This window comes from Vulpes lagopus, chromosome 3 (genome assembly GCF_018345385.1).
Source record: "Vulpes lagopus strain Blue_001 chromosome 3, ASM1834538v1, whole genome shotgun sequence".
NCBI lineage: Eukaryota > Metazoa > Chordata > Mammalia > Carnivora > Canidae > Vulpes > Vulpes lagopus.
The window spans coordinates 129,474,472-129,494,529 of NC_054826.1; the positions used below are offsets into that span (position 1 = coordinate 129,474,472).

The window sequence follows — 20,058 nt, forward strand, 5'->3', positions numbered from 1 at the left end:
GTGGGGAGGGGACTGAGGGTCCACGGGGAGTGGAAGGGCCCCACCTGGTATTTCCCGGCATTCCTGGCCTTAACCTGGTCTACGTTCAGCAATCGCAGCCACACCTGTCCCCGCACCTGGGGCGGGACCCCCTTGTAGACCCAGCGCCTGCGGTGGCAAGGAAGGCAGTGCTGGTGAGAGGGGCCCAGGGCGGCCCCTTGGAGCCCAGGGAGCGCGAGGCATCTAGAAGTTTCCGGCTTCAGCTCCACAGGTGTCTGCAGAGAGGCTGGGTCTCCCTGGAGCAGGGCCCTGTCCCCCACGAGGAGCAGGGACCATGGCCCCGACCTGGCGCTCCCCCACCACCGTCCAGGCTCCCAGCAGACTCTCCCCAGGCAGGGGGCTCCCTCGAGGATGGGGCAGGAGGACACTGAGGGCTGCCGCCCAGCTCCTTCAGGACAGAGAGACCTTGGGGGCACCCAGCACCCCACCTTCTTGCTGGGGAGGTAGTGGTCCCATCGCTTGAGCATTTTTATCTATTTGTTGGCGTGCCGGGTCTCCTGGTGGAGTTTCTGGAAGAGGACAAGCAGGGGCCACAGATGAGGCTCCAGCTGCGGGAGGTGGGCGCTCAGGCTGCGTCCAGTCCCCCGTGGGACCCAGAGGAGCCAGGAAGGCACAGGGCCCCCCGCGGACTGTGTCTCCGGGTCTGGGGTGCGTTCCAGGCAGCCCATGCTGCACTGGGACAGGGGACTGGGGAGATGCCTGGGGATGTCCTGGGGGATGCGGTGCAGACAGCTGGCCCCAGCCCCCCCCCCATGTCCTGCCCTGGGCCCAGGACGGGCTCTCACCTTAGCCTTGCGGGGGCTGGGGCTGGGCAGCTCCTTGAAACTGGAAGGCAAGAGACAGAAGAGCCCTGAGGCCCTGGCCCCACAGCCATCCCCTCCCCCACCCCCATCTGCACCCAGGGGCTTGGGGAGGGCAGGGCTCCTCCAGGGAGGGCAGGGGCTGGCAGCAGCCTGAGGGCGGGCGGGGGCAGCATCTGGGGGGTCTGAGAAGGGTGTTTGCTGGTGGTGGGCTGGGCGGGGACCCCTTGGTGCCCCCAGGGGGTGACCTGCTCCCCTCCTCGATGGACCAGCCCGAGAGCTGTCAGCGTGGCCCCCGGTGCCCCGTGACTGTCCCGCTGAGGTCCCCCCACCTCCCCAGGGCCTGACTGCCCAGCATCCAGCCAGCTTCGCCCTGCCCCCTGGCCGTCCCCCTGCTGTCCCCTGACTCCCCTCTCTGCTGTCCCCTCTGCCTCTGGCCCGTTTCACCTCCTGTCCTGTCGGAGCCCCTGAGCACGACCACCCCTGAGCCATCCCAGCAGCCACTGGGCCATGAGCAGGGCTGAGGGGGCCCCGCCTGGGGTCTCCAGCCTCCGTCAGGTTCTCATGGGGCTGTTGACCCATCAGCCTCCTCCCCTGCGACCTAGGCCACTGGGCTGTTCCCTCCCTCATTCCTGCCCAGGGCAGCCCCCTCCTCTTCCCTCCTCCTGCCTGGTAGGGCCCTCCCTCTGCGGCGCCCCCCCCCCTGCCCTGGCCTGGTCCCGGGCATCTACCTGCAGCCCCACAGAAGACTTCGGGACTGTGGGGGCCCTGGCTGGGGGGTGTGGGTGAGAGCACCCCTGTGGACTCGCCCCAGACCAGGCCATCCCCCAACGGAGAGCACGCCCCAGCCCCAGAGCCCCTCACCCGCAGGAGCCCCTGCTGAAGGGACTGGACACCCCCTGGATGCAGGAGGCAGACACCTGGGCCTGCCCGAAGCAGGCATGGAGGCCCCTCCTCTGAGTGTCCAGGGGCCTCCCCTGGGCCCAGCTCCCTTCCTGCCCACATCCCGGGTCGTCCTCTGGGGTGTCTCAGCTGCAGCCCAGTGCAGACATGGCCCTCAGAGGGCTCCAAGGGACATGGTCCCGACCTGCGGGGGGGTCAGCCTCCAGAGAGGTGTTCCTGCAAATGCCACCCCCCCTGAGATGGATGAGGGGTGTCCAGGGGACTCACTGCAGAAAGACCTGGTGGTCGGTGACCTTCCACAGTGACAGGTACTGCGGAGACCCTGCTTGGTGCGCTTGCAACAGAGGGGGCTCTGTGGGGGACCGATCAGACCAGTGAAATGGGGACAGGAGGGAGCAGAAGGGGTCCTCCCTCCTCTGAATCCTGAGGGAGTGCCGACCCTCTGAGATTGGCCGGGCACCATAGGAAGGGCCTGTCTGCCCGGTGGGAGCAGCCTGACAGCCTCACCTGCTTCTATCTATCAGTGATGATCCCCACCTGGGCCTGACCTGACCTGGTGACTGTGGTCCCCACCTGGGCCTCACCTGGACCCGGTGACTGTGGTCCCCCACTGAGCTTCACCCGGACCTGGTGACTCTGATCCCTACCTGGGCCTCACCCGGACCTGGTGACTGTGGTCCCCACCTGGGCCTCACCCAGACCTGGTGACTGTGGTCCCCACCTGGGCCTCAGCTGGACCTGGTGTCTCTGATCCCCACCTGGGTCTCACCTGACCTGGTGACTGTGGTCCTCACCTGGGCCTCATCCGGACCTGGTGACTGTGGTCCCCACCTGGGCCTCACCCAGACCTGGTGACTGATCCCTACCTGGGCTCCCCTGACCTGGTGACTCTGATCCCTACCTGGCCCTCAACTGGACCCGGTGACGGTGGTCCCCACATGGGCCTCACCTGGAACCGGTGACTCTGGTCTCCACCTGGCTCTCACCTGGACCTGGTGACTGTGGTCCCCACCTGGGCCTCACCTGGACCTGGTGACTATGGTCCCCACCTGGGACTCACCTGGACCTGGTGACTGTGGTCCCCACCTGGGCCTCACCTGGACCCAGTAGACTGTGGTTCACAGATGGACCTCACCTGTAGCTGGTGACTCTGGTCCCTGCCTGGACCTCACTTGGAACTGGTGACTGTGATCCCCACCATGGCCTCACCTGGACCCGGTGACTGTGGTCCCCCACTGGGCTTCACCCGGACCTGGTGACTCTGATCCCTACCTGGGCCTCACCCGGACCTGGTGACTCTGGTCCCCAACAGCGCCTCACCTGGGCCTAGTGACTCTGGTCCCCACCTGGGTCTCATGTGGATCTGCGACTGTGGTCCCCACCTTGGCCTCACCTGAACCTGGTAACTCTGGTCCCCACCTTGGCCTCCCCGGGACCTGGTGACTCTGGTCCCCACCTGGACCTCACCTGGAACTGGTGACTATGATTCCCACTGTGGCCTCACCTGGACCCAGTGACTGTGGTCCCCCACTGGGCTTCACCTGGACCTGGTGACTGTGGTCCTCACCTGGGCCTTACCCAGACCCAGTAGACTGTGGTTCACAGATGGACCTCACCTGAACCTGGTGACTCTGGTCCCCACCTTGGCCTCACCGGGACCTGGTGACTCTGGTCCCCACCTGGGCTCACCTGGACCTGGTGACTGGGCTCCTCAGCTACCAATGACTAGGATCCAGGATGGACCCTTAGTTGCTACTGACACTGGGACCATCCCCAGGGTCTCACTTGTTCCTGGTGACTATGGTCCTTGTCTGGGCTGACCTGGCTCGTCCTTGGCTCTGATCCCCTCTTGAGCCTCACCTGCTCTTGCAGGTATGGTTCCCCCCTGTCGTGGGTGTGTAGCGTCTATGGTCCCTTTTGGGCCTCACCTGATGGTACTGGGCCACGATATTGGCCCTTTGCAAGGCCAGCAGGGTCTCCAGGTCCTCCTGCATCGTGCTGCAATCCAAACACATCCAAGAATGACGGCGCGTGAGAACCTTCCAAGGACATATGGGTCCGGGTGCTCCCCGTGGGCAGGTGCCCCTCTGTCTGACCGGAGCCGGAGACAACCCCGTAGCCCGGAGGGGCACAGGCTGGGCTGGAGCATCACACACGGGCCCTCGCTGCCTGTCTGTCCCTCGCCCACCTACAGTCCACCCTCCCAGCCACTGTCCCAGGACACGCCGTCACACTGGGGTCACAGAGCGCTCCCACCCCGGTATCAGGAGCACACGGGCGGGGGACCCAGGGGCTCCGGGGAACTGCCCACCTGATGCTCGGGGGTGACGTCTCCCAGCCCGGGGCCTGCACAGAGATGGTGGTGGGTGGGCAGGCCAGAGAGTGTCCCTGCAGGCTTGGGGGTGGGGGGATCAAAGGTTTCTCTTAGATTCCACAAGCACACGACCAAGGGGAGAAAGCGACGACCAAGGGGAGAAAGCGATGGACTGGACTTCATCAAAATTAAAACCTGATGCCAGCTATAGTGTGACCAAACTCCCCACCCTGAGGGCAGCAATGTGTGAATAGCCTGAAGGGAGCCTGGGGGAGCACGAGGGACTCCACGTTCCAGTGCGTGAAGAGCAAGCCTGCTCACGGGCCAGGGGGACCCAGGGGGCACAGGGCGGGATGGGGGGGATGTCAGCCACCCCTGTCGGGGTCCATGCGTCGAGGACAGGCTGGAAAGGTCATGGCTTGGGTCCCTGCACAGCACAGGGCTTACAGGGGAGCGGGGGTCCCGGGGGAGCTGCCTGAGTTCTGACTGCAGCCTCCTTCGGTGGCCGCTCTCACCCCGTGGGGCTGTGGAAGGGCTGTAGGAGCTGCTCACGGTCATCGCATGGGGGGTCGGGGTGTTGTGGACCCCAGCCCGGGAGGCCTGTGCCCCCACCCAGACCCACAGGCCCCACTGTGGCCCGCGGGGAGCAGGGATCAGCTGCCACTCACCTGTGACCTGTCGCTGTGTGAGCACCTCCTCTTTATGCACTGGGGTACTGGGGAGAGTGGGAGGGTTGGGGTACTGAGGAGAGAGGAGTACTGGGCTACTGGGGAGAGAAGAGTCGGGTCGCTGCAAGCCAAATCCGGAGCATGAGTGCCTCCGAAGGTCTGCGGAGGCAGAGTGGGCACCAGGCAGCAGTGGAGCCCGGGGGCACCACAGTTCCGCCCACAGTGGGGTCCCGCATCATAATTGTGGGCAGGCGGGGTCCAATCAGCACTTAGCCCTTCACCCTGAAGGCCGAGGGTCTCGGGGGAGGGTCCTGTCCCCACGCCGGGCCGGAAGGGGATGCAGGCACCTTCCCACATCCTCAGTTCCCATCTTTGGGCCCTGCAGGCCTCCGGCTCTTCAAGGCAGACTGGGGGTCACAGATGTCCCCACCTACAGTCACCTGGGAGGCGTGATCTCGGGGTCGTGAGTTCTAGCCCTGGGTTGGGCCGTGGACCAGGGGTGGCACCTACTTAAACAAACCAGACCTATGGGGGGTGGTTCCGGCATCAGCTGAAGGAGAACAGAGAGCCCAGAAGGACATGTGCTCTGATACAAGGGATTTTTTTTTAAATTAAGATGAACTTGGGATCCCTGGGTGGCGCAGCGGTTTGGCACCTGCCTTTGGCCCAGGGCGCGATCCTGGAGACCCGGGATCGAATCCCACATCAGGCTCCCGGTGCATGGAGCCTGCTTCTCCCTCCGCCTGTGTCTCTGCCTCTCTCTCTCTCTCTGTGACTATCATAAATAAATAAAAAAATTAAAAAAAAATAATTAAGATGAACTTAATTTAAACCCAATTAGTTAACAGTGTAGTGTATTATACTTTCAGAGGTAGAATTCAGGGATTCACCAGTTGGAGAGAACAGCAGTGCTCGTGACATCCTGTGCCCTCCTTCATGCCCGTCCCCGTTACCCCCCCTCCCCTCCCCTCCAGCGACCTGCAGTGTGTTTTCTAGGATTGAGTCTATTTTTCCTCCGTCTCTGTTTCCATCTTATTTGTCTTTCCTTCCCTTCACAGACGTTCATCTGCTTTGCTTCTTTAATTCCACCTGTGAATGACACCACACGGTCATTTTCTTCCCCGACTGACTTATTTCACTTAACATGATCCCTCTAGTTCTGTCCGTGTCACTGCAAACGGCAAGATGTCCTTCTCTTCGATAGCTGAGTGACATCCCGATCTCTCTCTCTCTCTCTTTCGCCACCATCCGTCTCCATCCTCTTTATCCATCCTCTGCCCGAGGGCACCGAGCATCTGGCTGCTGTGGACCCGGCTGCCGTGCACATCGGGGCGCAGGTGTCCGACGTCTCCCCGCGTCTCTATCTCCCAGCGAGCTCCAGGCCGGGCACCTGTCGGTGCAGGGCGGCTCTAGCAGGAACTCCCCGAGGAGCCTCCGCGCTGTCTCCAGGGCGGCCGCACTGGCCCGCGGCCCGGCCTGCAGCGGAGGAGGGTGGAGTGGGTTTTGCGGGACGTGGTGAGAGTTTGGTCCACATGTCACGTCGCGTCCCATGGGCTCCAGGTCACCGTCCGTCAGTCTTCCTGGGGAAGCCGGGGTTGGGCTCCATGTCAGGGAGACGTTTCCGCCCCTCACAGACCTCGGCTGGAGTCTAGACGGAGGCGGGGGCGGCCCTGGGCGCGGGGACGCCGCCTCCCGCACGGCCTCCTGCAGCGCCCGCGTGTCCCGCAGGGGGCGCCCGAGCCCAGGCCCCGCCCGGGGGCGCGTGCGCAGTAACCTCGTCCGCCTGCTGACGGGAACCTGGGTGCGCTGGGGAGGCTCGGGGAGGACGTGGGGCCGCGTCCACGCTGGCAGGGACTCGGCCTCAACAGGGGCCGCGGGGAGGCTTCTGGGGATGAGGGTAAGCGTCCACGCTGAAAGGGAACCCGGCCTACTTAGAACCCGTGGGAAGGCTTCAGGAGGACGTAGGGTTAGGGTTACGGTTAGAGTTAAGGTTAGGGTTAGGGGTGGGGTTAGAGGTTAGGGTTAGGGATAGGGTTAGGGGTTAGGGTTAGAGGTTAGGGTTAGAGGTTAAGGTCAGGGTCAGGGTTAGGGGTTAGGGTCAGGGTTAGCGTTAGGGTTAGGGTCATGGTCAAGGTCAGGGTCAGGGGGTAGGCTTAGGGAGAGGGTCAGGGTCAGAGGTTAGGGTTACTGGTTAGGGGTTAGGGTTAGGGTTATGGTTAGGGGTTAGGCGTTAGAGTTAGGGTTTGGGGGTTAGGGTTAGGGCTAGGGCTAGGGTTGGTGTTGGGGTTGAGTTAGGACTGGGGTTGGGGTTAGGGGTTAGGATTAGGGTTAGGGGTTAGGAGTTAGGGTTAGGGGTGAGGGTTAGGGGTTAGGATTAGGGTTAGAGAGTTAGGGTTAGGGGTTAGGGGTTAGGGTTAGCTTTAGGGTTAGGATTAGGGTTAGGGGTTAGGGTTATTTTTTAATTTTTTTTAGGGGTTAGGGTTATGTTTAGGGGATAGGGGTTAGGGGTTAGGATTAGGGTTATGGGATAGGGTTTAGGGGTTAGGATTAGGGTTAGGGGTTAGTGGTTAGGTGTTAGGGATTAGGGTTAGGGCTTAGGTGTTATAGGTTAGGGTTAGGGGTTAGGGTTAGGGTTCAGGTTAGCGTTAGGTTTCGGGTTCGGGATAAGCTTTGTTTAGGGTCAGGGTTCGGGTCCAGGTTAAGGACCCACATGCCGCTCCCTTTGACTCATTTGTCTCTTCAAAAGAGCACCCCGACATGAAGCCCTCCCATTGGAAATCAAGAGATCTATGTGATCCTGGTCTGACAGTCACTCCCCAGTGACAACCCCTGTAGTCTCCCAACCTGCTCTGTGGAGGCATCAAAGTTCTCCTTCTGGATCCAAAGACCAATCCGAAGTTTACTTGATATTTTACAAACACTTTTAAGGAAGTTTTTTAAATTCTTGGAGAGAGGGAAAGAGAATAAGCAGGGTGAGCTGCAGGGGGAGAGGGCGAAGCAGTCTCCTCACTGAGCAGGGAGCCCAATGGAGGTCTCAAAGCCAGGTCCCTGGGATCATGGCCTGACCTGAAAGCAGGGGCCTCACTGACTGAGCCACCCAGTGCCCTTCCTTAATCTGATCATCCATCCGAGTGTTCGAAATGTGGGTGGATCCATTCATCCCATGTGGCGGCCATGAAGACGTCACATCTAACCAACTGTGGACATGCGTGCCTACGACAGGTCGAGTGATTGACTGTCTGACATTCTGATTAGATTTGAGACCGAGACAGTGTATCTACAGGATTCTTTCAATGATCTTAGTGCTTCGAAAGGTGTCTGCAATCCTAGGCGCCTTATCTCTATTCTTGCAGAAAAGAATCCCAACCAGCACTTTCCGTCTACTGAGTGGACCATGAGCTGCTCTGCCTTCCCCAGTGACCTCTGCTCTGGGCACATGAAGGACAAGGATCAGCGCCAGCTAGATGGAATCCCAGAAGTCTTTTGCAAACAGGAAAACGGCCTGCTTTCCATGTGCTTCTGTACGCCCAGGGTGCCACAGGCCCATGAGGCTTGATGGGGAGAGCTTCTTCGCTGGGGAGAGACAGCTGCTCCACAGGAAGATGCCCAGCAGCCCTTTGGACAGGGCCAGGCAGCAGAGAAGTCAAGGCCATATTTTCTGCCAGGATTGCCCACAGTAGCCCCATGAGGTTCATCCTCTTCCACAGCCCTTCTCAGAGGAGGGAAAGGAAACTCAGAGAGGTGCAGTGACATCCCAAAACATGCCGGTAGTAGAGGCGAGCCTCAGGCCCTGTGCTGTGTATGGGGTAGTCACTCACCTGTGGAGCTGCTGGCCCAGGACCCTTTGGGCTGTGCAAAACACCTGGCAGACACGGAAAACAACCGCGTTTTCTGAGAGGCTCCTCTCCTGGAAGGATCGCAGCAGGGACTGTACAAAAGTATGCATTCTGCCTTCACGGAGCGTCCGCGTGGTCCAGGCCTCGCCCGGGGTCAGGGTGGATGATTCCTTTCCACACCAGAGACACAAGGAGGGGCACTGTAGTCAGCTTCCAAACCATGGGCCACTGGGAAGAACAGGGTCTGGCGCTCAGCCCAGAGACACCCATCCCCTCGGGAAGTTGTGCAGGACAAAGGACTTCAGGGCCCACACAGAAAAAGGTTCTAGGCTTCAAAATACCATTGGTTGGTTGGGACGCAGGGCAGAGCATTGGCAACTTCAACACATTCCAGTAGCTGAGCAACACCCGCATTTCTCTCAACTCAGAGGTTTTACAAAGACCAGTATGCCATGGAGTCACCCGTAAACATCCCACTGCAGATAGAACACAGAGGGTTAGCACCTCAAATGCTGCTCAAGATCCCACAGATGGGGCCTGAGAAGAGACCAAAGCATGGGCTGCGTGGCATTTTCCCTAAGCTGATGTACCTTGGTCTGTTCCTGACCTAGGGAGGAAGGATCAGGGGAGAGCACCTTCTTCGGCAGGCCCCAGGGGAGCCAGTTGTTTCTAGTCTGGGCTCTTGGCTTGCCCTGATCATCTGTGGGTCCTGACTTTCAGCATGAATGGGACTTGTTCTCAGCCCAGACCGGCCATGCTTGTAGTCGGTGGCCTGATGCACTTGTGCTTCTCGGGGGGGGGGGGGGGGGGAGATGGAGTAGGTGAACCCTTGGAGCAACTCATCCAAGATTTCCTGTGTGGATCTCTACAAAAAAGACAGAGCCAGCCACTTGGGTCAGGAGACATCAGAGGACTTCCACCCAAACTTGGCTTCCAGGTTATGGCATATCAGGCAACTTAAACAGTCTGTGGGGACACACAAGGTGCTCCTTGCAGCATGGCAGACATGGCAAGAGAAAGGCATCATCTCAAGTGCCAAGGGCCTTGAATGGCTGAATCACTGTGGCAGATGGCCCCATTGATGGAGTACTACGAGGACCTCTAAGGACACAGCTCATGACCCATTGGGCCTACAATGATCTGATGTGTTCTGGCACATAATACCTTAGAGATAAACATAGAGAATGGCTTCATCCCACCCTTTGTTTTGTCATAAATCACCCTCTTTAGTGTGATCTTCTGTGAGGCCTGCAGACGTCGTGCAACGACAGTGGAGCCGCGTTCTACACAGGATACCTGGGGCGCCTGGGTGAAATAAGGAAAATGGTAGTGAAACGTAAAGACACTCATTGCTCTGAGGGAAAAAAACAAACCACCCCCACTCCTCAAAAGCATGAAATCTATTCTGCATCATTCCAACCAAGGGGAACAGTGTCTTATCACCTCAGATGTAGCCGGAGGTTAGGAGTGGAGGATCAGGTCTCTTTGCGTTTGGGCCTGTGCGGCACTCGTGTGGAAACACTACAGGAGGGCCCCAGGTTTCTCTCCATGTTTGTGTGGGGGCCATCTCTCTGTGCAGAACCCTCTTCCCATTCTCACCTCAGAACAGCACTGCTCCTTGTTTGCCTGGTGCACCGGATCACTGTCTAGGGAGTTAGAAGAGTTGAAGCCACAGAACATCTACTCCAAGATCTCCTGGGTGCAGCTCTGCAAATACAGTGCCCTGTATGTACAGGGCCCAGGACATTAGGGTACTCCCTACACAACACAACAAGGGGACATCCCCTTTAGAAATCGTGTTCTCCGCTTCACATCACAGGGGTAGCTGAAGGGACATCTGGCAAGGAGAAGCCAGATGAAAGAGACTCTTCCGCTCATGACTTACATACTTGAAGTTGAGCTTGGCCCTCAGCACTCACCTTCTCATCTTGCCTGCTATGACCTGGTGTCTGATCAACAAAGATGTGTCAGGCTTCCAAACCGTGGCAGCTGGTTTCTGTCCAGGAAGGGCATGTTCCTCTCCTCTGTCCCCTCTACACTCACACACACACACACACACAAACACACACGCAGTCTCACACTAACACACCCTCTTACACATACACAAACGGACACACACCCAATGAGGGTGAAAGAGGTGCGAGCCCCCTCAACTGAGATTACAGTGTGGCCTGCTCTCCAGTGGCTTCCCCCAGGTGCCTTGCGGTACCTGTTGAGGTCTCCCGCACATAACCAGAAGCTTCGGTGAACAGGGCTGAGCTGACGTCCATAGCGACATGAACATCTCTCTGTCGGGACTCTCTTAAGCCCAGAGCAACTGAAAGAAGGACAACAGCAACAGAACATCTTGTTCTCTTGACCGGCTCCAGTTAAGTGAGCTGGAAAGAGGGACATTGTTCAATGCAGCTTCCTGGTTACCAGAGTTCTAAATCCATTAAACGCTTGTCCCCAAGGAAGTGATGTCACTTTTTCAAGATTCCAGCCTTTGGGCCCCTCCCTTCAGTCAGACCTATCCAGAGCCCCTTCTTGGCAGATGACTGCTTACCCCATGCCATCTCCTTCACTGTACATCAGGAGCCAAAAATGCCATAGCCACAACTCTCTGAAAATGCAAGGAAGGTCCTACTTTTCTGGAGATGGAGCTGATTTCAGACCTTTCTTTCTGTGCTTGCTTTCCCAGATCTGTGACCTATCTAACCCACTGTGTCTCTCACATAGTCCCCAGGTTCCCTCCCTGCACAGTGATAGAAGAGGCAGAATCTCCTTCCTAGGGACATCATCAGGGGTCTGTGGATGATATTTGTAATGCACGTGAGCTGGTGCCCTGTGTATCTGAGGCGCAATTTTAAGGATGGTGCATTGACATGAAGGGGTGAGATGTGGCATGGGGTACCACTTGAAAGTGGCCTGGGTACCAGCAACGTAATATCACAATGGTCACTTTACCTCTGGCCTCATTTTAATGGGGCAGCATGACGGGGTGGGAATACTACAAGATGCAGCCATGGTCATCTTCTGTAGTCAAACCGTCCAATTGTGTCCTGTTCTATTTTGAATGAGACCGAGGTGCCTCCTTCTGGGAACTGGGGGTCGCAGCCTTCACAATGGCTCCCAGCGATAATGACTTGTGGCATAAATATCCCTGTGTCACCACGAGGTGTTTCGTGATGGGTTTTGACCAACACGATACATCCAACACAATGGAATGTCACACCTAAGTTCCAAATGGAACTATGCTTAATGTTAGTGTTAGGCTTTGGGTTGGGGTTAGGGTTAGATTTGCGGTGTAGTGTTAAGGTTAGGGTTAGGGTTAGGGTTAGGGTTAGGATTAGGGTTTAGTGTGAGTGTAAGGGTCACTGTTAAGCTTACGGATTAGGGTTATGGTTTAGAGGTATGGTTAGGGTTCAGTTTTGGGTTCAGGTTTGGGAAAGTTAGGGTTGGGTGAGGGAAACCCTTGTGAGCAGCCGTTACTAATTAATTATGGCCTGTTGTGGCCCAATCAAGTCCAGTATTTCTAGATCTTTGAATTTTTGAGCTAGAAAATGGATTTTATGTGAAATCTCCAGATCTTGCAGATGTTTGCTCATTTTAATACACTAAAAACTGAACAAATTACACCTATGGGTTAAACTTGGTTCTTCTGCAACAAGTTTGCAATCTTTGTTATAGAGTAGTGGTTCTCCAGGTGGTCCCTGGATCAGTAGCATCAGCATCATGTGCAACCTTAATAGAAATGCAAGTTCCCAGGCCTCACTTCATCTCTCCTGAATCAGAATCTCTAGGGCTGAGGCCCAGGAATCATGTTTTAATAAATCCCCTGGGTGGTACTGATGTGTGCTGAAGTTTGAGAACTATTCTTTTGGAGCCTGGAAGTTGATAGCACAGTTTTTATCTGGGGATAGTTGTAAAGACAAAAGTTCATTGAATACCCTCCTGTAGATTTATCAAGTGTGTGTATCAAAAATAGCAGATGTATATTGTTGCAGATACAGATGACTGTTTATGTATATATAGATTTTTGCCAGCATCAGAATATACAATGATTAAATCACATTTTGTTCTTTTTTTCCTTCTTCTTCTCCTTCCTTGCCCCTCTGCTCCTCCATCACAAATGAACTTAATAGTAACTCTGCCACATTTTGACTTTACTAGAACACATCTTAGATTTTATTTACTGGTGATTAAAAGATGTTTGTTGCTTAATTGAGTTCTATTTGTTAGAACTTCCATCTCTAGTTATCTTTTAATTTGAGAGTGAAGTTTAACTTATATGGTTTTCTGTAAACCTGGCCTCCTAATAGCTGACCAGGTTGTTCACATTTTAAAGGCAACGTATACCAATATTTTTCTCCATTCTCAAGTGTTGAGATGATTGCTATCCTGATGATGGTTCTGGAAATGCTCCTTTTTGTGTTACCCATAAGCACAATTTATTCATTTAAAAGTCCTGAATATCTGGCTAATCAAATTAATCATGCATTACATATAGATAATTTCCTTACATTTTAAAATACACAGAAAACTTTTTATAAAAAGTAAAGCTTTTTATGATAGGAAAACTTCATGTATGTCTTGTATAATGAAGTGCTAAAAGTGTCCTTTCGAGTATTTATAATGCTGAGATTGAAAAGTTTGGTATAATATGACTTAAAGTAATGGATAATGCTATTTCTCTGACTTATTTCACTTAGCACAATAACCTCTAGCTCCTCTATGTGATTTTGCTCATACGTGGAATTTAAGAAACAAAACAGAGGTGTCTGCCTGGCTCAGAGGAGCATGTGACTCTTGATCTCATGGTCATGAGTTCGAGTCCCACATGGGATGTAGAGATTATTTAAATAGGTAAACTTAAAAATCAAAGGGGAAAAAAAGAGACAAACCAAGAAACAACTCTTTAGTTATAGAGAACTGATGGACACCAGAGGGGAGGGGGTTCGGGCATGGGTTAAATAGATGATGGGGATGAAGCAGTGCACTAGTGATGAGCACTGGGTAATATATGGAAGTATTGAATCACTGTGTTGCACACCTGAAACTAATACTACACTGTATGTAAACTAACTGGAATTTATTTATTTATTTTTTTTAATTTTTATTTATCCATGATAGTCACACAGAGAGAGAGAGAGAGAGAGAGAGGCAGAGGGAGAAGCGGGCTCCATGCACCGGGAGCCCGATGTGGGATTTGATCCGGGGTCTCCAGGATCACGCCCTGGGCCAAAGGCAGGCGCTAAACCGCTGCGCCACCCAGGGATCCCACTAACTGGAATTTAAATAAAAACTTAAAAGTAATGGATAATGAATTAATAAAAAATGGACCAAATTATATTTATACATAATATTTTTTAATGAAAACATGCTTATATCCACCGGGTAAACCAGACTTGAATGCAACATTGCCAATTAGACAAACCGCATCAATTTTCAAACAACCAGTAACCAAAGTCACAACTCACCCTAGTAATAAAGTGAAATCAGACCCACAACGAATGAATGAGCAGCCACGTCAGGTAAGGATCTAATTGGTTCTCCAATCCTATTTGTCAGAAAATTCTGTTATTTTTACCAGACATAGTTCAAGTAAACTCGTTAAAATGGAAGATATTTGGAAAGAAAATTGTTTTATGTTCTAAGCTATTACATGAATGCTGGAGAATAACTGTAATATATTTAGGTAAAATATTTTAAGAAAAAAGTTACTAAATTGAATCTAAATATTATGGACTACATTTTTATGCTTTTGTGTGGTAATGTACATCAGATTTGCTTTTGCTAATATTAGTTTTTTTTAAGATTATCTTTCCAGAGGATAATATTTCCTAAGGGGATGAAGCATGCAGTTTGTTTTGCTTAGTTTAAAAATATTTTCTATTACATAAAAACTACTTTTGTTCTGATTTCTTATTATATGAAAGCTGTACCTCCCCTTTTGAAACCGAATTAAATAAACTTTGTCAATATGGTATATTGTCCTGTGACTTCTTTTTGCATAAATTGAGTTCATATTTCTCTTTCTTATTGCTTCAAGCTGTATTACACCAGAATCTGTTCTTAGAAAAAAAGTATTATCTGAGAGGCCTCCCTGCAGCTTAATAATGTCACCTAGCCAGGGGAGGGAGACTTGACAAAATGTTTACCTTTCCAATTAACCTTGCTTATTCACTCCCTAGTTGTGGTCCAAAAGTTTAGGCACTTTGGAAATTTTTAGTAGCAATTGGGGTGAGGGAGTGGAGGGATAAACATCTGTGCCTATTTTTTTTCTCTCCTTTCTCTGCCTCCTCCCACTTACAGATTAGAAATGTTGATTTACCTATGATGGTCGGTTATCTTTTGCTCTCGTATTCCCCATTTAGATGCCTCACTCCACCTTTTAATTTGAATTTTGTTTTCCACTAGTCCCTCAAGTGTCTCATCTCTAGTCTTCATAAAGGATTGGGCCAAAACTTTCAGACAGTTGCTCTAGAAGAAACTACATAAAGAAATTCAGTTCCCACATCCTCTGTAGTGTTTTTTCCTCTTCAGGTGAGCCAGGAAAACAGAAGATATTTGGAACCACATCGGATCAGCATCTTGCTAGAGATGTCTCAAGATATGAAGTTATAAACTTGCTTTACTGTTGGTCCCCAAGAGATTCAACAGGGGCCATGTAAGTAGATCACATCCAGTATAAAATATGCGTACCTGTATGTGCCTTTAGGCTCTTGTCACCACTTAGGTTTTCTCTGAGGCAGTCAGCTTTCTGTACCAGAAAGCTTTCTGTTTTACTACTGTAACCAGTGATAGTCACCAAACCGCTGGTGGTTTTTATATATTCATTACAACAGGGAAGGAATTCCGCCATTCTGACCTCTGCCCACCTGATTGTAGCCATTCTCTGATTGTATTCTCTCTTAGATACTGTCTAAAGTCTTGAACATCTCGTCCTTTGGCGTTTTGGTGATTTTTAAATCGTTTCCTTGTACAGATTTTTATCAGTTGAAAATTTTCAAAGCATGTAATTGGGTAAGACAGTTTGCCTCAAAAACGCCCAAAAGATAAAGAAAGTGGAATAACTACTAATAACAGTTCCAAACTGGAAACTGGAGTTCTTATTGAGAATAAGTAGTAGATGGATTTTATCCTCAACTTTTCTTTGCCAAATCATTCTCAATATAGTCTATCTATAAACGCACGTATTTTACAGGCCAATTGAGTAGCAAATTATGGCTATTTAAACAGTAACTTAATTGTTTTCTGTACCTAAGTTCAGTCATAGATTTTAACAACTGTACTAACTGTATTTGCCGGGTATTTACCTGGCTCTAGAGAACGCTGGTAACAGAGAGTTTAAAGCTGAAGTAACCAGTCAGTTGTTCCTTATTCACTGATACATTGAGTCGTTTTGTATTTTCCTTCTTTTATTAAAGTTTGTGGCATTGTGCTCAGATGAAAAGAGTATTTCAGAAAAGCTAAATCCCTCCCCTCCCCACCTGCACCCAATCTTATGTCATTTTAACCCAGATCTTTTGAGGATTTTATCTTCCTTTTAGCTTGCATAGGCAGGAAGTGTTAAAAATATTTAGGAGGTCAGCTCTCCAAATGATCTGACAGTTTTGGCTGTTTTTGATTATAACAAGGCATTAGTTATCTTTCCCCTGTCTTTACCTTCAACATAAGAATTGAGGTAATATTTGGCTACTGTCCCACTAATAGGATTTCAAAATAAAGGACGGGCATTGGGCAACTGTAGGAAAATAGCAGAGACAACTTTTATATTAATGTTTAAAAAAAACAATCTGTCATTCTGATTATTGCAGTATAGATTCAGGTTTTTTAAGTAAAGGAAAGGTGTTGATTCAAAGTATATTTTGACAGATATGTGCTAATCAACTGTTGTTGCTGAGGAGATAGTTGACCAAAAAAATTGACAAATATAATTCTTGCAACTGTGCTTTTACACAGCCTCGTTGAACTAGATTGGCAGTATAAATTGCCAGATATTCCATTTGGAGAAGTTATTTTGATCATTCAGAAAAAAAAAAATACACAAAGAGGTTTTTATTTTTGAGACTCCTGTAGATACAAATGTTTTTATTCCTTCATGCCACAGTCTTTTAAGAAGGCATTCAAGCTAGTGGTATTATAATTGTTTTTAGAGGGTTGAATTTTGAGACCTAGAACTAGGATTAGATTTTTGGATTTTAACTAGGTCCAACCTTGAATAGGATAGGTTGAAGTGATTAACTTAGATGTGAAGCTATCATAGAAATTAATAATTCTGTCTTATATAACAAACATCTTATGCTTGCATCATAATATGGCAGTTTGATTTGAAGTCTATAAATTAGATGACGTATAAATTTCTAATGTATTGGGATCCCTGGGTGGCGCAGCGGTTTGGCGCCTGCCTTTGGCCCAGGGCGCGATCCTGGAGACCCAGGATCGAATCCCACGTCGGGCTCCCGGTGCATGGAGCCTGCTTCTCCCTCTGCCTCTCTCTCTCTCTCTCTCTCTCTGTGTGTGTGTGTGTGACTATCATAAATAAATAAAAATTTAAAAAAATTTTCTAATGTATTGATTACTTGAAAAATGCCTTAGCTTTAAAATTGCAAATTAGGGGAGAGGGGGAGGGGCAAGATGGCAGAAGAGTAGGGTCCCCAAATCACCTGTCCCCACCAAGTTACCTAGATAACTTTCAAATCATCCTTAAAATCTACGAATTTGGCCTGAGATTTAAAGAGAGAACAGCTGGAATGCTACAGTGAGAAGAGTTTGAGCTTCTATCAAGGTAGAAAGACAGGGGAAAAAAGAATTAAAGAAACAAAAGGCATCTGAGGAGGAGGGGCCCCACGAGGAGCCGGGCTAAGGCCAGGGCGAGTGCCCCCAGGACAGGAAAGCCCCTTCCCGGAGAAGCAGGAGCTTCACCAATCTTACCAGGTGGAAAGGCGCTTGCAGGGAGTTAGAGCACAACCCCAGGAAGGGCGGGAATGCCCTCAGGCTCCCATTTAAAGCTCTCGTTTCTTTGGAGATACTGGTTTAGAAGACCTATGAGGCTAGAAAGCGCTAGATTGAAGTCACCAAGTATAAGTGTATTATTATCTAAGTATATCTTAACATTGGTTATTAAATGATTGATATATTTGGCAGCTCCCACATTTGGGGCATATATATTGAGGATTGTTAAGTCCTCTTGTTGGATAGATCCTTTAAGTATGATATAGTGTCCCTCTTCATCTCTCACTACAGTTGACAGGGTAAATTTTAGTTGATCTGATATAAGGATGGCTACCCCTGCTTTCTTTTGAGGACCATTTGAATTGTAAATGGTTCTCCAACCTTTTATTTTCAGGCTGTAGGTGTCCTTCTGTCTAAAATGAGTCTCTTGTAGACAGCAAATAGATGGGTCCTGCTTTTTTATCCAGTCTGAAGCCCTGCGCCTTTTGATGGGGTCATTAAGCCCATTCACGTTCAGAGTTACTATTGACAGATATGAGTTTAGTGTCATCATGATATCTATTCAGTCCTTGTTTTTGTGGATTGTTCCACTGGACTTCTTCTTAAAGGGGAATTTTAAGAGTCCCCCTTAAAATTTCTTGCAGAGCTGGTTTGGAGGTCACATATTCTTTCAGTTCCTGCCTGTCTTGGAAGCTCTTTATCTCTCCTTCCATTCTGAATGAGAGCCTTGCTGGATAAAGTATTCTTGACTGTATGTTTTTCTCATTTAGGATCCTGAATATATCCTGCCAGCCTTTTCTGGCCTGCCAGGTCTCTGTGGAGAGGTCTGCTCTTACCCTAATACTCCTCCCCATAAAAGTCAGGGATTTCTTGTCTCTTGCTGCTTTAAGGATCTTCTCTTTATCTTTGGAATTTGCAAGCTTAACTATTAAATGTCGAGGTGTTGAACGGTTTTTATTGATTTTAGGGGGGGATCTCTCTATTTCCTGGATCTGAATGCCTGTTTCCCTTCCCAGATTAGGAAACTTTTCAGCTATGATTTGTTCAAATACATATTCTGGCCCTCTGTCCCTTTCAGCCCCCTCAGGAAACCCAATTAAATGTAAGTTTTTCTTCCTCAGGCTGTCGTTTATTTCCCTTAATCTATCTTCATGGTGTTTTAATTTTTTTGTCTCTTTTTCCCTCAGTTTCCCTCTTTGCCATCAACTTGTCTTCTATGTCACTCATTCATTCTTCCACCTCGTTAACCCTCGTCATTAGGACTTCTAGTTTGGATTGTACTACATTCAATTGATTTTTAACTTCTGCCTGATTAGATCTAAATTCTGCAGTCATGAAGTCTCTTGAGTCCTTTATGCTTTCTTTCTAGAGCCACCAGTAGCTGTATAATAGTGCTTCTGAATTGGCTTTCTGACACTGAATTGTAATCCAAATTTTGTAACTCTGTGGGAGAGAGGACTGTTTCTGATTCTTTCTTTTGAGGTGAGGCTTTCCTTCTAGTCATTTTGCTCAGTGCAGAGTGGCCAAAAATAAGTTGTATTGGGAAAAGGAGAAAAAGAGAGGAGAGAAAGAAGGAAAGAAAAGAGAAAAAGAAAAAAGGAAGGAAAAAAAGAAGAAAAAGAGAAAGAAAAAGAAAGAAACAAAAAAAGGAAAAAAAACACAAAAAAACAAAAAAAGGGTGGGGGAAGCAAACAGCAATCAAAAAGCAAACAACAACAACAACAACAACACGGGGGAATATCTTCTGATTTTGTATACTTTAAGTCCCTTGACTTCCGTCTAGCTGGTCTGGGGGAGGGGCCTGTTGTGCTGATATTCAGGTGTTAGCACTTGGGGGAGCTGCTCTGCCTCCTGCCTGGTGCAGGGCTCAGTGGGGGTTGTTTACCCCGTGAGGCCCCAGGAGGAACAACCGCAGTGGCCGGGGCCAGCTCTGGAAACCTGGATTCAGCTCCCACAGTAACTACAGAGCTCTCTGTCTGCAGGGGCCTGGATGCTCCGGGGGCGGGGCCGCTGATCTGCTCAGCTCGGGGCAGGGGCGTCCTTGCTGTCCTGGGCTCTCCTGGCCCCTGCCTGGCCTCTGCCTGCCTCGGGGGAGGTCGGATATTGGCCTGTGTCCCCAGCGCCCTGTGCTCCCGGCCCTGCGCTTTTGGATTCACGCTCCCGGCCGCGCAGCCGCCTCTCCGTGGAGCCGCCCCGAGCCCCTCGGAGCTGCTCCCGGGTCAAGCCGTGTGTGCGCTGCAGCCCTTCAGGGAGCTCGGTGCACTCTCCCCGGGGCGCAGGTGTCTATTAGTGTCCCAGGGAGCCTGAGGGCATCCCCGCCCTCCTGAGGTCTTGCTCTAACTCCCTGCAAGCCCCTTTCCGCCCGGGAAGGTTGGTGCAGCTCCTGCTTCTCCAGGCGGTGCTTTCCTGTCCTGGGGGCACTTGCCCCAGCCTCAGCCTGGGTCCTCGCGGGGCCCCACCCCCTTGGATGCCTTTTGTTTCTTTATTCCCCCCCCCACCCCCCCCCCCGTTTTCCTACTTTGATAGAAGCGCGAACTCTTCTCACTGCAGCATTCCAGCTG

The 20,058-nt window shown here is 51.1% G+C and overlaps 1 protein-coding gene across 1 annotated transcript in view; it reads right to left on the bottom strand.

Annotated features, from left to right (window-relative positions):
* Nucleotides 1-4,819: 4,819 nt before the first annotated feature.
* LOC121487119 (olfactory receptor 6C6-like) overlaps nt 4,820-20,058 on the bottom strand; it is a 45,902-nt gene continuing 30,663 nt past the window's right edge. The window contains exons 2-4 of the mRNA XM_041748562.1: nt 6,357-6,634; nt 6,115-6,200; nt 4,820-4,883 (exon numbers count right to left, since the gene is read on the bottom strand). Coding sequence (XP_041604496.1) covers nt 4,820-4,883; nt 6,115-6,200; nt 6,357-6,634 — 428 coding nt within the window. The remainder of the gene's footprint in view (nt 4,884-6,114; nt 6,201-6,356; nt 6,635-20,058) is intronic.